Source organism: Urocitellus parryii, chromosome 15 (assembly GCF_045843805.1).
Source record: "Urocitellus parryii isolate mUroPar1 chromosome 15, mUroPar1.hap1, whole genome shotgun sequence".
In the NCBI taxonomy this organism is placed as follows: domain Eukaryota; kingdom Metazoa; phylum Chordata; class Mammalia; order Rodentia; family Sciuridae; genus Urocitellus; species Urocitellus parryii.
The window spans coordinates 43933908-43948863 of NC_135545.1; the positions used below are offsets into that span (position 1 = coordinate 43933908).

Here is a 14956-nt window from a genome sequence, read left to right on the forward strand (position 1 = left end):
CTTGAGCCACTGGAGTGGTCTCATCTTTGACTTGTCTGGGGCTACCTGAAGGCCACTTTTGCTTCCAGTAACATGCTCTCATTTTCTTTGCTTCTTCCTCTCCTCTTCTCAGCAGAGTAGGAAGCAAGCAGGAATGCTGGCCACCTTCTACAGTTCTCAGGTCTGCTCTCCAGTAAGGTGGCTCAGAAGATTGGCTGGGGGTATTTAAGGGACCTGGTCAGCTCTTCTTATTGTCCAGTGTCCAGATCACAGACTGCAAAGTGGGAGGCCTATGTGTCAGACATAACCTGCAGCTGTTTGGTTTGGTCTGCTGCCAACATTTAAAAAATCAAAAATTGACATAAAAATGTAGATTTTTCTGGGTGGTGACACACACCTGTAATACCAGTGACTTGAACTCCTGAGGCCAGAGGATCCCAAGTTCAAGGCCAGTTTTAGCAATGTAGTGAGGTCCTGACTCAAAAATAAAAGGGCTGGGGATGTAGCTCAGTGGTAAAGCACCCAGGTGTTCAATCCCTAGTACCAAAAAAAAAAAAAAAAAAAAAAAAAAAAAAAAAAAAAAAAAAGGCAGATTTCTGGCTCTGGAGGTAAAACTAGGCCTACATCCCTGGCAGGGGCTGCCCTGTTTAAAAGGAGTTCCCTTTCCCCACTCATTTATGTTGCCCACCAGGCAGCCAGTGGACTTGGTGACCCCTGAAGTAGACACCAAGGTTCCAAAGCTGGCAGCCCCAGAAATGCTGTGTGATATGGAGCAGACACAGCACTTTTAGCTTCACCCTGACAACCACATGGAAAAGGCCTGTGAAGGGATGGTCTAGCCATTCTTCCCTCCAAAACTGGTATTATTCATCTATATTTTATTTTATTGGGACTGAATGCAGGCCCTCAAGCATACTAAGCACATTCTCTACCAGTGAGCTACATCCCCAGCCTTAATTCTTTTCTTAAAACCTGTGTGGGACCAGGCATGATGGCACATGCTTATAATCCCAACAACTTGGGAGGCTGAGGCAGGAGGATCACAAGTTGGGGACCAGCCTCAGCAACTCAGTGAGGCCCTGTCTCAAAAATAAAACAGGCTGGGGATGTAGCACCCCTGGGTTCAATCCCTGATACCCAAAAAGCAAAAAAAAAAAAAAGTTCAAGATTCTAACTGGTACATGTGTGTGGTTTTTGTGGCCAATACCTACCTTGATGAGAGAAATTTTCTTTATTGGAAATGCAAGGATTTGTTGATACTGACCATCACAAAGGTATCACCAAAGGGCTGTGACCCTCAGACTACAAGGAAGCATTGTAGTCTAACCGTGGGGCAGTGCTTGGTGGTGATTTTTCTCCAGTTTCACTGCATCTTCAGCCTGTCAGCCTGCTCCAAAGTTAGAGAAAACTATAAACAAGAGTGGGTTTTTCCTGGGCTTGTCTAAATAATTTACTGGACTCCCTACCACTAAGCTACATGCCCAGCCCTTTTTAGTTTTTGAGATTGTCTCACTAAGTTGTCCAGGCTGGCCTCCAACTTGTGATTTTCTTACCTCCGCCTCCTAACTAGCTAAAATTACAGGCATGCACCTCCGTGCATGTTATTGTGTTTTTGCAGTACTGGGGATTAAACCCAGGACCTCCCGCATGCTAGACAAGTGCTCTGACCTGCCATTGACCTACACCCCCAGCCCTCATTTGTGTACACTGAGGATTTTGTTTTACAAGAACACCTGCTTCAGAGGCTAAGGGTATAGTTCAGTGGTAGAGCCTGTGCACAGCCTCCAGCAATACAAATAAAAACAAACAAAAAAACTTGAATACCTCAAACCTCAACATAAAAATGAGGTTAGACAATTTACCTAATACTTTTGGAATTCCTTCACCTCTTGACAAAACTCAACAGTTTCGTAAAAGTTAAACACTGGTAGTATGATGCTAATTTATTTTTTTCAAAATAAGCATGGTAAACAGCTAAGTACCAATTCTGCTTTCCATTACTATCTTAATTGTGACAGGAAGGGGCTCGCTCCCTATCAGTTGTCATTCCCACCTCCAGCCCTGTTCCATGGCCTCCACCCAACCAATGAGCCAAGTACCCGCTGTTCAACAGATCTTAGCAGCAAACTTTTCCCTACCTTTGTTAAAGGTGGCAGGTAATAGACCTGAGCTGGGTACAGTGGTGCACACCTATAATCCCACTTACTTCAGAGGTTGAGGCAAGAAGACTGGGAGTTTGAGCCCAGCTTGAGCAAGGCAACAAGATGCCATCTTAAAAAAAGAGAGAAAGAAAGGTGGAGACCTAAACTATCTGAACCTGTTAAAATGTGTGGATACGTATTTACATTAATAATGTTATTAAACACTTTCTTGAATTGGGACCACTCTGTCCTGTGTTTTACTTTTATAAGCACCTGGTATCCAAGGCAAACAAGGACTCTCCAAGTCAGACATATACAAGCCCTTTGTAAAAAGAACTCAGAGAAACTCAGAAAAATGCCTTATCTGCATTTTTTTAACTTTTTGTTTTATAGGTGTAGATGGACAGAATGTCTTTATTAGTTTATTTTTATGCGGTGCTGAGGGTTGAACCCAGTGCCTCAGGAATACTAGGCAAGTGCTCTGCCACTGAGCTACAGCCTCAGCCCCCTTACCTGCATTTTAAAACACAGCTTTCTAATATTTGGGAACTGTGTTACTATGAAATCTTGGCTTTGGAAGTAAGTTATACAGGTCTTATGATATCACTGTTGAGAATGGTTATGTACTTGCCCCTCTTCTCTCCATACAAAAATGTCAAGACACATCCATTTCAGGGGGGTTATTTTTCTCAAATTGTAGCAATATTTTGTCCAAACCTCACTGGAATAAACATTTCTAAGATTGTCCTCTAACTCAGTTCAATATGCTCTGGAAGTCCAATGTTTTGTTTCATATCAGGACCAATACCAAGTTGAAGGCAAATAAGATATTCCCAACTCAGATTCAGGTATTTGCATTTAGTCTTTCCAGATCCTCAGCCCCAGCAGGAAAGCTTCAGTCATTCACCTCCATCCAGTGGATGTTTGTAAATGTCCTGCTGTCCATTTTGTCAATGAACAGGCAGCCTTGCAAGTGGTCCATCTCATGCTGGATGATGCGGGCTGTCCACCCTCTTGCCTGCCACTCCACCTGTTCTCCTCTTGGGTCCATTCCTGTAAAGAAAGTTACATGATGATCCAGGTGAGGTGAGGACATGCTTAACTGCATCATTCTCAACCTCCTTGTGCTGTTCCCTGCCCCCTGCCCTGTTTGCTCCTATTTACAAGAGGCAACATAAGTAAGCAAATGTAGACAGCAGCCCCTACCCCTCCTAGAGAAGATGCCTCAATTCTGCCCATTCCCAAGTATACCTAGTTCCCCCTCTAATAATAAGGTTGTGGGGCTCAATATGAGGCGGACAATGAGAAATCTTTCGCTAAGATGCCCTCCTTTCTTCTCACTTGTCAAGTGTTGCTTCCTATCAAAGGTATGTTAGCCTGGTAGAGTAGAAAATAAAGAGACACCTTCTGACCTTCTTGGCCGAAGTTATTTGCTCAAGAATAACAGTCATCCCAACCCCTTCAGAGAACCATTCTACAAAACATCTATGGTATGACAGAGGCGGATGGTTTACTGCCCTGGGCTTGGCAACGCTGGGTTCCACTTCTCCAAACCCATTTTGACAGATACAGTGGGGCAGGAGAGAGGGAGAGGAAACGAATGTGGGGTGTGGGGAAGGAGGGAGAGAGAGAAGCAGAGGAGGAGACAGGAAAAGAGAATTAAATCCAGGCTGGACGGGCAACTACCTGCGGAATTAGGGCACCTCCCAACCCGTGTCCCGAGGGAGCCCTGACCTGACAGAAGCCTCCTTCCCCACCAGTCCGACACTCCCGAGTCCCTAGCGCTCCCTGGTCCTGCTTTGCTCCCAAGGGAGCCTCTGCAGAGTGTGCAAGTCTGCACACTCCCTGGAGCTTCGCAGAGACCGTTCCGTGGGCTCCGGTGCCGCCGCCTCCACTGTCAGGGCGAGAGCGCAAAGTTACCCAGCCGCCCCGGCCCGGCCGCCCGCACCTGAGATCTGCACAGCCTGGAAGCGGGGAACGCAGGCCAGGAAGCCGGCGACGCTCTCGCAGCCCTCGGGAAAGGTGACAACGTTGCTATCCAGCACCCGCAGACGAGGGTTCACGAGCACGCGCAGCGGAAAAGGCTCCATCTGGCGGAGCGCGCGCAGGCGCGGCGCGCAGGCGCGGAAGAGCGCCTCGGGGAACTCCAGGGCCAGCACCTGCAGCGGCACCCCCAGCTGCGGCGCGCTCAGGCCTACGCATCGCCGGCGCCGCATCACCTGCACTAGCCGCTCCACCAGCCGCTGCAGCTCCGGGGTCTCCAGTTGCGCCGGCTCCACCGGGGCCGCTACCGCCCGCAGCACCGGGTCCCCGATCTGGCAAACGTGCAAGTACGGCGGCTGCGGCGCTCCTAACAACAGACGTCTCACGTAGTGCCGGTAGGAGCGCTGGCGCGCCGGGCCCTCTAGACCGTCCACGGCCGCTGTGGAGCTGCAGGCCCGTGCGCCACCCGCTCCAGCTCCGCATAGCGGGCCGGTCCCTGGGCAGCCACGCGCCCGCAGCGTTCCTAACAGCGGCAGCGTGTTCAACAGCCGACCCATGGCGCGCACCAGCAGGAACCCGCTCCCCCCGGCCGTTTCCCCCGCCCCGCTGCCGCCAGGGACGCCGGGAAGTGTAGTTGCCGCGCACCTTGGGAGAGACCATCAGCGAGAGGACCAGCAGCCAGGTCGTGACTATCGTCCAGCTTTATTGTTTTAATTCCACCCACGTACAGGAGTGACTGGGAAGTACCCTCTTTGTCCCCGTGAACAACCTCGCAGCCCGTTCCTGGCGACGCAGCCCTGACCGACAGCGACTCTATGCCCCGAGTTGCTGGAACTTCTGATCCCACGCACCACAAGCTGCTCCCCATCCTGGGCGACTTGAACACCGGCTAAGACCCCGTATTAGGCGCCTCGGCCAGCAACGCACCCCCCTCCCTCAGCTTCCCCTGCGGCGACTCCGCTGTCTCCATCTCCTCTGGCCCACCAGCGTGGCACGCTGCAGCAGCAGACCCCAAAATCGGCTCCTCAGCAGGAGGCTGCGGTGCAGAATCTGTGAGCTTGGATGCTAGCTCCTTGTCATCTAGAGAGAAGACCACTTCTCTCTTAGGCAGGATAAATTCGAGAGGCTCCTGGATAAGGATGATGTCCACATGCCCAAGGTTTCCATATTTGGAAAGCTGAGTGGGTGGAATGCCTGCCCCAGATGGTAGGGAAAGGGAAATGGAAAAAAACGTTATTAATAAAATCAAATACAGAAGTCACAGGGAAAAAAAATACTAGAGTAAGAAACACACACCAATTACTTTTTTTTTCTTTTCCTTTTTGGTACCAGAAATTGAACCCAGAGCTGCTTTACCACTGAACTACATTGCAGCCCTTTTGTATTCAGAGACAAGTTCTAAGTTGCTGGGGCTGGCTTTGGACTTGATCCTCCTGCCTCAACCTCCTGAATCTCTGGAATTAGAGGGATGGGGCATTAAGCCTGGCTCAAAATTACATATTTCAATACAGCAAAGACCATCTTTGTGATGTGGGACAAGAAACTATACTGTAAAGCAAGACCACAATGGTAATTTGGAATAGCATAGGGAACACTGGATGGAGCCAGAGCAAAAAGATTACTTAGCACAGATTCCTGGGACAGACCCAAGGAAAAATTAGGGCCAAGATGGAGGGCAGCCACTCTTAGCCAGTGTGATCACTAACTTACTACCCTTTGGGGAGTTGTGCCTCCCTCACCCCCAGCTCCACCAGGATGAGGATGAAAGCAAGTGAGGAGAAAGCAAACTGGGGAAAAAAATATTTTTAAAATCCCTCCTCTCTGGGGCTGGCCACATGCTTGCCTAGGATGCTTGAGACCCTGGGTTCAGTCTCCAGAACGACCCTCAAAAAAACCCTAAATAATAATAAAAACCCTTCTCTAATGCTGGGTGTGGTGGTTTACACCTGTAATTCCTCAGCAACTTGGTGAAATCCTATTTCAAGAATGGGCTGGGGCATAGCTTGGTGGTAGAATACCCCTGGGTTCAATCCCCAGTACCACAGAAACAAAGCAAAAAACCCTTCTCTGGGGCTGGGGATGCAGCTCAGTGGTAGAGGACTTGTGGGCAAACAGAAGGACTCAGGTTTGATCTCTAACACTACAAAAATAAACTGGGACAGAAATAAACAGAATGGAGGTTGCCTGGGGCTAAGGATATGATTGAGGAGGAACTAAAAGTCGGCACAAATTATCTTTTTTGAGGTGTTGGAGATGTTATAAAATTCTATGGCGTGTCTATTGTACATATTTGTATATTTACTAAAAAACAAATTACATACCTGTAAAAGTTTTTTAAAAAATCCTTTCTCTTACCTAAAGTCTGTGCTAGCTGAGCTGGTGGGAAAAGGACTTGAAGACAACGATTTAAATAAGGAACAAGGTCTTCCAGGAAGACAGTGCAAAATTGGACGAAGAGCTCTTGTTCTCCACTGCTGAAGGCAGCCTCTTCTGCGCGATGGAAGGCCAGGATTATTTTAGTTACCTAAAAGACAAGAATACCATCAATCACTGGCACAGTGCATGAAATGGAGCACAGATGTGCAGCCTTCAGGTTTGTTTTCTTTCTTTTTCTTCTTTTTTGTGGTGCTGAGGATTGAACCCAGGGCCTTGTGCATTCGAGGCAAGCACTCTACCAACTGAGCTGTATCCCCAGCTCAACCTTCAGGTTTTCATTGCAAACAATACTATCTTGTTTAAACTCAGAACTGTGGCCAATCTTTGCAATTGTCATCTTCCTAATATATTTCTTACCCAACTTGTTTCATTACTGGTGTAGTCTCCAGTTCTAGTGGAAGAGTCATGAAATTATACAGAGAATACATGGTTTTTGATATCCTTGGGGGCTGGACCAGGTCTGTGATGGATCCAAGAAAATGAAGCAGTTAACTTTGAATTAATCAAAAGGGAGATTATCCTGGATGGGTATGACTTAATCAAATGAACTTTTTTTTTTTAATTTGTTCTTTTCAGTTATACATGAGAGATGAACCTTTTAAAACAATATACCTAAAAGAAGAGACTAAAGTAGGAGAGATGCTCTCCTGCTGGCCTTAAAGAAACAGCCATAGCCAGGAATGGTAGCACATTCCTGTAATCCCAGCAGTTTAGAAAGCTGAAGCAGGAGGATCATGAATTCAAAGCCAGCCTCAGCAACTTGGTAAGCCCCTGAGCAATATTTTATTTAGACCCTGCCTCTAAATAAAATATAAAAAAGGGCTGGGGATGTAGCTCAGTGGTTAAGTGCCCCTGGGTTCAATCCATGGTACCAAAAAAAAAAAAAAAAAAAAGGAAGAAACATCTATGCTATGAGCTGTCTGTCTGTGGAGGGGACAGCCCTCCACAGAGTTGAGGATCTCAGTCGAAAAACTTTTGTTAACTGTCAGGAATGAAAACTGCCAACCTGAATGAGCCTGAAAGGAAGTCCTGAGCTACCACAGCCTAGACAGCTTAACTACAACTTGGTAAGACCCTGAACAGGACCCAGGGATACTACGACTAGCAATAATAGACATATAAGCTGCTAAATTTGTGGAAATTTGTTATATAGCAGTAGAAAACTAATATATTGCTGAATCATGATCTCGGGTGAACCACTTCGTGAATGGTGATGGTTCCAGTTCCCACAAAGCAGAAATTTCTCAACTAGAAAAACTTCCAAAACTACACAACCTCTCCAAGGACACCACTGGTTTATCACAAAAGTCAGGCCATCTGTTACCAAAGGCAGCCCAGGATAGGAGAAAACCAATGAATGTGCTCACCTTAACAAGGGCATCCTCCAAGGTACCAGTAACATCCTGTGCCAGGGCCACAGGGCAGCAGAGACGCAGGTCATTGAAGGCAACCAGAATATTGTTGAGGAAGCACGCAAGGGGAGGGAAGTCTAAAAGTACCATTGGTGGCTGCAGTGTCCCTGGTTGAGTGGCTGGCACAGCAGCAGGAATGTTACTGCTGCCCAGGATGGCTGGAGCTGAGATGAGGGTATAGGAATTCATCTCATCCTGGAATTTTTCCACTGCTTCCTGAATTGCTTTCTGGAAAGTATTGATGGCCACTTGCTGGAAAACAGGAGCCAACTGACCCCGGAAATCAGCCCCCACCCGGCTGAATGACAGCCCAAAGTACATACACTGGCCCAGCAGAGAGTCCAAGCGGCCTCCTATACCCCGGTAAAGGTCAGTCTCCAGCACCTGCAGGAACTGTGAAACTTTCTGCAGCACCCATCCATGAAAGATGGCACCCTCATTCACAGTGTGCTCCCCCATGGCAGTTGGCAGCAGTGGGTCCTCGTCTGAGAAAATGGCACGGTACTGTGTGATGATATCAAAGAGGTGGACTCGGCAGGCTTCAATAGTTTTTGTGATATGGAAATAGGGATCATCATTAGGGATTGTAGTCAGGATGGAACGGAGCCAAGCATCTCGGGCCTGAAGAAACTTTACTCTTAACTCAGCTTCAGTGAAGATGTCCATGCGCCGTAGGTAGCCAATGACGCGGAGGCAGGCAGGGAGCTGGATGTTGGTCCTCAGTTGCTGAATTAGTTGGCTCAGCATCAGCTGCATAGACTGGCGCACTTCGTTCACAATGCCCTGACAAAACAAGGAATGAGTAACAACATACAGAGACACTCTCTGGAACCCACTCCACTAACCCTGAACATTTCAGACAAACTTCCTATGGTTTTCCTGATATACAAAATGTATTTCTAAAGCTGATACTGGCAGGACAGGCTTACAAAAATAGATCTGGTTGCATAACTCCCTTGCTTGCATTTTTTTTTTTTTTTTTTAGATACTGGGGTTGAACCTAGGGGTGCTTTACCACTGAGCTGCATTGCTAGTTCTTTTATTTTTTGAGACAGGTTCTCACTAAGTTGCTGAGGCTTCCCTTGAACTTGTGATCTTCCTGTCTCAGCCCCCAGAGTGGCTGGCTGGTCCCTAGTTTATTTTCTTTGGACATTTACCACTATCTGAAATAATCATATTATTTGTCAATTATCAGACCTCCACTAGAATGTAAGCTTCATGAGAGCCATGGCCTTGACTACTTTGATCAACCACAATCCTGGCACCTAGATCAGTGCTTGGCACCTGATTCAAACATGTATCTTTGAATGAATCAATCAATGTTTTCTGCTCAAGCTTGCCTGCCTGACAGAAACTGATGTGAAACATGCAAAGGTTTTTATCTAACAGTTCAGTCACAACCACATTAATGATCATAAGATCAGTTTAGCCACTTGTGATGGCTCTCTCATAATTCCAATCACTTAGAAGGCAAAGGCAGGAGGACTGCCAAGTTCAAGGCCATCCTCAACAACTTACCAAGACCCTCAGCAACTGAATGAGACCCTGTCTCAAAATAAAAAATAAAAAGTGCTGGGAATGTAAGGACATAGTTCAGTGGTGAAGTACTCCTGGGTTCAATCCCCAGTCCTAAAAGAATAAAAAAAGGTCTGAGGGCAATCCCCAGTACTGGGGAGAAAAAATTCAGCTTGAATACTCTGGGCAAGCAGGCTACCTGGATGACAGGAATGGAGGAGTATTTCCTTTCCAATCGCCGTACATAGGCTGCAAGCTCCAGGGCCTCTTCATAGTAGCTGTTCCGGACACAGGTATCCATAAGCTGAGGGATCTCCAGAATTTCCAGGATTTCTGTGTGCCGGTTTAGAGTCAGGGTGTTCATCCGTCTGTTGGAGCTGATCTCCTCAGCTTCCTTCACAAAGTTCCTACAAACAGGATGATGTTAGTCCCTTAATGCTCTGCCCCCAAACCTTAGCTAATTACCAAGCATTGACTGTAAACTGGGCACTGGGTTAGATGGCTTACCTGATTTAATCCTTACAACCAAACCTATAAAGTAAATAAATGTACTTGAGGGAATTTTTAATCTCAGGGGAAGCAACTTGTCCAAGATCACACAACTAATAAATGATAGATCTGAATCAGCTGCCATGGACTGGCAGAGGATTAGACTGTTCCAGATCCCATAAAGGGGAACTAAGTAGCTGTAGCAAGGGACTTAGGCTCTCCAGAAGTGTTTCTTCATTGGTAATTTTTTTTTTTTTTTGAACCCAGGGTTGCTTAGCCACTAAATCACATTCCTATTTTTTTTTCTTGCTAAGTCCTCAGGGCCTCAATAAGTTGCTAAAGTTGGTCTTCAGTTTGCAATCCTCCTGCCTCAGCCTCCCAAGTGACTGGGATTATAGGCATGTACCACTGTGCTTCACCATTAATACAATCTACCTCAAATGATGCCAGAATTAAGTGAGATGATGCATGTGAAGCACTTAACACAGACCTGATGCAATGTAAATGTGGCAGAATAAAAGAGACAAATATTCTTTTAAAACTATTATTTTCATAATAAAGCACTAACAATCTTGCCCCAAGTTCCCTCAGGTTTCACTCTCCTATGCTACTGTTCAACTTTAATTCCCACTACATTCTACTTTGTTATTTCTCTGTAATAACTGCAGAGACTTGCTTTATGAAGTCCCTTCTCTATTTTGGGGCGTGGAGGATACAAAAGCTATTGTCAAATATCCAAAGGATCAAAAGTAAAATTAAACTTGAATCATAAAAGGCTGGACTACAACTTAGAAAAACTGGACTGTGACCCAAGGAAGTACAATATGGCTCAAAAACGAAATTTTGATTGTCTTTGATGCCCCCAAATGGGAGGATTTTCTAGTCAGCTTCCTATCCCTGGAAGTTCTGACACAGATGGCATCCTATCTGAGCTGTTGTCATATTTACATATTTACATAAGTGTGCACATATATTAAGTTGGCATTTATTCTATGTCAGACCCAATGATAAATGCTTTGCATGGATTCTTTTCATTTAGTACAGAAATCCTACAAGGACTGGATTCCAATCATGACTTGAAAACTTAGTTGCTGTGTTAATGAACAAGTCACTAACCTACGTCTCCACTTCCTTATTCATAAAATAGTAATCTACCTCGAAGTCTATCGTGAGGTTTAAATGGATTAATAAAGTGTTCAGAGGAGAGCCTGGCACATAGTATGCGCAACGTGTTAGCTATCTCTGTCATCCTAAATGTCAGCTATCATAACTAGAGATTCCTTTAGGGCCGGGCGGCTGCACCTGCAGTTCTGCTGGAAGCTGGGCAAGCGATCGAGCAGGCGGCCAAGCGACTCCTCCACGTCGCCGAAGAGGCGATGGATACGCTCAGTGCACTCCGCGCCACGGATAAAGGTCTTGTAGTTGGCGAAGGCCAAGTCGCGTGTCTGTTGCAGCAGCTGTGCCCGCTCCTCGGCCAGGCGCTCGGGCTCGCGCCGCAGCCTCTCCAACCCCGAACCGCTCAATTCCCGGAGGTAGCGGCCCACATCGGGCCGCTCCCGCCACTGAGCCTCGGGGAAGCGGTCCCGGAAGAGCGATGCCAGGAGTCCTTCATCCTCCACTTCTCCGAGAGCCGCTGCCGCTGCCGTTGCCGTGGCCGAAGCCGTGGATGAAGATGGGAGAGTCGCTGCAGCCGCCATCTTCCCCGCAGCTGCGTCACTTCCCCTCCAGACCGGTGAGGGCGCTGAGCGCCTAGGGCCGGAAGCAACAGGGTCACATTTCCTGTCTCTATGGTTTCTTCCCTGGAGGATTTGCTTTCCTCGGCGGTCCTCCACGTTAGGGGGCACTAGTGCAGGACGGGGCTAGAGAGGCAGGCTTTGGGGTTGCCAGGGAACCGCCGGAACCCGACTTCCGTTCCTGGCAGCGGAGCACGAGGATCCGGTGTTTCAACCTAGAGGGAAAATGCGGCCTTTAACTGAGGAGGAGACCCGTGTAATGTTTGAGAAGATAGCCAAATAGTAGGAGCACATGGGGCGGACGAGGGAGTGTGTGCGCGGTGGACCCTGGGTGGAGTGGGGACACGGTACGGGGTGAATCCGTTCGGGCGCGGCCTCCAGTCCTCTTTTTACTCTCAGCATCGGGGAGAATCTTCAGCTGCTGGTCGACAGGCCCGATGGCACCTACTGTTTCAGGCTGCACAACGACCGGGTGTACTACGTGAGGTGAGGCGTTGCTGAGCGGGCAGTGTGGATAAAGTGGAGGCTTGCGTCCCCTCAGCCTCCCTAACTCGAAACCTTTCTCCTGCTTATCCCATTAGTGAGAAGATTTTGAAACTGGCCGCCAATATCTCCGGGGACAAGCTAGTATCGCTGGGGACCTGCTTTGGAAAATTCACTAAGACCCACAAGTTCCGTTTGCACATTACAGCTCTGGATTACCTTGCACCCTATGCCAAGGTTTGTGGGATGCTTTCCATTTCGACACTTGGAAGGAGATCAAAGTTAAGGGGCACTTTAGAATGGTGATACGCTATAATCCCAGCAACTCGGGAAGCTGAGCCAGTAGGATGCCTGTTTCGAGGCAGCCTCTGCAATTTAGTGAGATCCTGTCTCAAAACAAAAGGAAAAAAAAAAAGGCAACAGCTCAAAGCACTTCTGGGTTCAATCCCCGGTACCAAAAACAAAAAAGAACGCAAATCATTGGGCAGCTGTTTTCCTGTGGAGTACCTGGCCCAGTGCCAGCACAAGGAGACTTTTTAAAGTCTTGCTGCCTGGCCATGCAGCTGCATAGTATAGTAATCTCCAGCAAAGTAGAAAAGCCTGTGCAGATCAGAATCCAGATAAATGGCTGTGATGAGGAGGGTACTGGGATTCAGAAAAAGAAACTGTCCATGGGAGTTGAGAAAACTTTTTGGCAGTTCTGATCAGTGGATGAACAATTTGAGGGGAAAAAAATGCACCTACCCCTTCCCCCAAATTCTTTTTTTTTTTAATATTTATTTTTTAGGTGTAGGTGGACACAACACAATGCCTTTATTTTTTATGTGGTGCTGAGGATCGAACCTGGGTCCCGCTCGTGCTAGGCCAGCATTCTACCGCTGAGCCACAATCCCAGCCCCCAGAATTGTTTTCAGAAATAATCACAGGGGCTGGAGTTGTGGCTCAGTGGTAGAGTGCTTACCTAGCACGTGGGAGGCCCTGGGTTCCATCCTCAGCACCACATAAAAATAAAATAAAGATATTGTGTCCAACTACAACTAAAAAGCAAAATATTTTTTAAAAAAATAATCACAAAACAGCAGCTGACTTATCCACAGGGATATAACTATTACTGTATGTGTGTTTTTTTTTTTTCTCTTTTGCATTTTAATTCTATCTTACAGTATAAAGTATGGATAAAGCCTGGAGCAGAGCAGTCCTTCCTCTATGGAAACCATGTATTGAAATCTGGTCTGGGTCGAATTACTGAAAACACCTCTCAGTACCAGGGAGTGGTGGTATACTCCATGGCAGACATCCCTTTGGTAAGTAAAGATGGTAGCTATTACAAAAACCAAGTGTCTTTTTATTCAAGAAGGATGTATTTTCAATTTGTGCTTCTGAGAAACTAATTTCTAAGCACCTTTTGAATTCCTCTAGGACAAGAATTGTGTTTTTTATTATTTTCAGCCCTCAACATGGGCTTATTGAATGACTTGAGTGAATTAGTGTCTCTTCTTTTGAATCCCAGGGTTTTGGGGTAGCAGCAAAGTCTACACAAGACTGCAGAAAAGTAGACCCCATGGCGATTGTGGTATTTCATCAAGCAGACATTGGGGAATATGTACGGCATGAAGAGACATTGACTTAAAATGAAGTCATCGCAAGAACTTAACATCTGTGTTGAAGGGCCTAGCTTTGTTTCCTGTGTCTATGCAGACGCCGCCATCATGCTGAGTTTTGTCAGCGCTGTGACCTCTACAGGGACTTCTTAGTTTAATATTCTCATTATCACTGACAGGTGCAGGCTGATTCTTACTATACAGAAGTGACTCAAAAGTGGGGTTTTAGATCATTTGTATTTGTAACTAAATAGAATACTTTTATATTTGAATCAGGGAGCTTCTTGTTCTGAGTAATAGCTTCTAAATTATTGGAACTGAGGACAAGAATATAGTATTATTGTTATCTGTGATAACACTGTTTTCCAGACTCATGGTAAGAACACAATGGATTTTCTTTGTTATTTATTAATTCACAAAAGATATTGCTATATAATACTTGGCCATGTCTGAGGTTTTAGGTATGAATTTGGCTAAAATAATAAGTGCAATTTAGTCAGCTGCTTTTCTATACAGTAAGTGCTATTTGGTATGGAAGAAAAACTTGGATTCAAATCCTACTTCTGCCACTTGTCAGCTATACGGCTATGAATAAGTTGTTGAGCTTCCGTAAGCTTCATTTCCTTCTGTTAAAAAAAAAAAAAACAACTTTAGCCATCAGTCTAAGAATTTTTTTAGGATTAGGAATCATGATTGTAAAGCATAAGGCACAGTGCGTGGCAAACAATGGGTGTTGGAGAAAATGGTAGAGGAGTTATTTTTATATTATATATTTCTTTTACTAAGTAAGCATGTGGTCTTATGAGTATAATTTGATTATTTTTTTTCTTTTTATCTTCTTTTTCTTGGATGGGATGATCCCAGTTTGTAATTTTGTTAATTTCTTTGATTTTATAAAACATTTATCAACCTGACTAGACTGGACAAAAAAGCACTAATTACAAACCCTGAAATAATTTAGCTCCTTCATCCTCATACTTCCCCAAAATCTCTTGTAGAATTAAAATATTTTATAAAGGAGAACATTTCAGAGCCAGAAGTTTTAAAAACCACGTGTACTGTAAAACAAAACAATTTCTTAAATGAATATAAAATTTTTAATTCCAAAAGAAACATCTCTGAAAATAAAATACTTTAAACTACAAAAAGCACTCTACCAACTCCTGTTAATCTCTGCAAGCAAA

At 45.8% G+C, this 14956-nt stretch overlaps 2 protein-coding genes across 5 annotated transcripts; one reads left to right on the forward strand and one right to left on the reverse strand.

The window, feature by feature from the left end:
• Nucleotides 1-68: 68 nt before the first annotated feature.
• On the reverse strand, nt 69-11702 carry Cog8 (component of oligomeric golgi complex 8). Of its 4 annotated transcripts, XM_077793140.1 has the most exons (6): nt 11258-11701; nt 9666-9873; nt 7907-8734; nt 6459-6627; nt 5121-5297; nt 69-3173 (listed from the first exon to the last, which is right to left on the reverse strand). In XM_077793140.1, the coding sequence occupies exons 1-6, from the start codon at nt 11650-11652 to the stop codon at nt 3016-3018; spliced, it is 1935 nt and encodes a 644-aa protein (XP_077649266.1). In that variant the 5' UTR covers nt 11653-11701; the 3' UTR covers nt 69-3015. The 4 variants fall into 4 exon arrangements, with proteins under 4 accessions (XP_077649266.1, XP_077649267.1, XP_026260253.2 ...); XM_026404467.2 differs by lacking the exon at nt 69-3173 and having other exon boundaries at nt 4783-5297; XM_077793141.1 differs by lacking the exons at nt 5121-5297; nt 6459-6627 and having other exon boundaries at nt 11258-11702.
• A 136-nt stretch (nt 11703-11838) lies between these two features.
• Nip7 (nucleolar pre-rRNA processing protein NIP7) lies at nt 11839-14821 on the forward strand. Its single transcript, XM_026404470.2, has 5 exons — nt 11839-11970; nt 12088-12174; nt 12270-12408; nt 13335-13475; nt 13682-14821. The coding sequence occupies exons 1-5, from the start codon at nt 11915-11917 to the stop codon at nt 13799-13801; spliced, it is 543 nt and encodes a 180-aa protein (XP_026260255.1). The 5' UTR covers nt 11839-11914; the 3' UTR covers nt 13802-14821.
• The last annotated feature ends 135 nt before the right edge of the window (nt 14822-14956 follow it).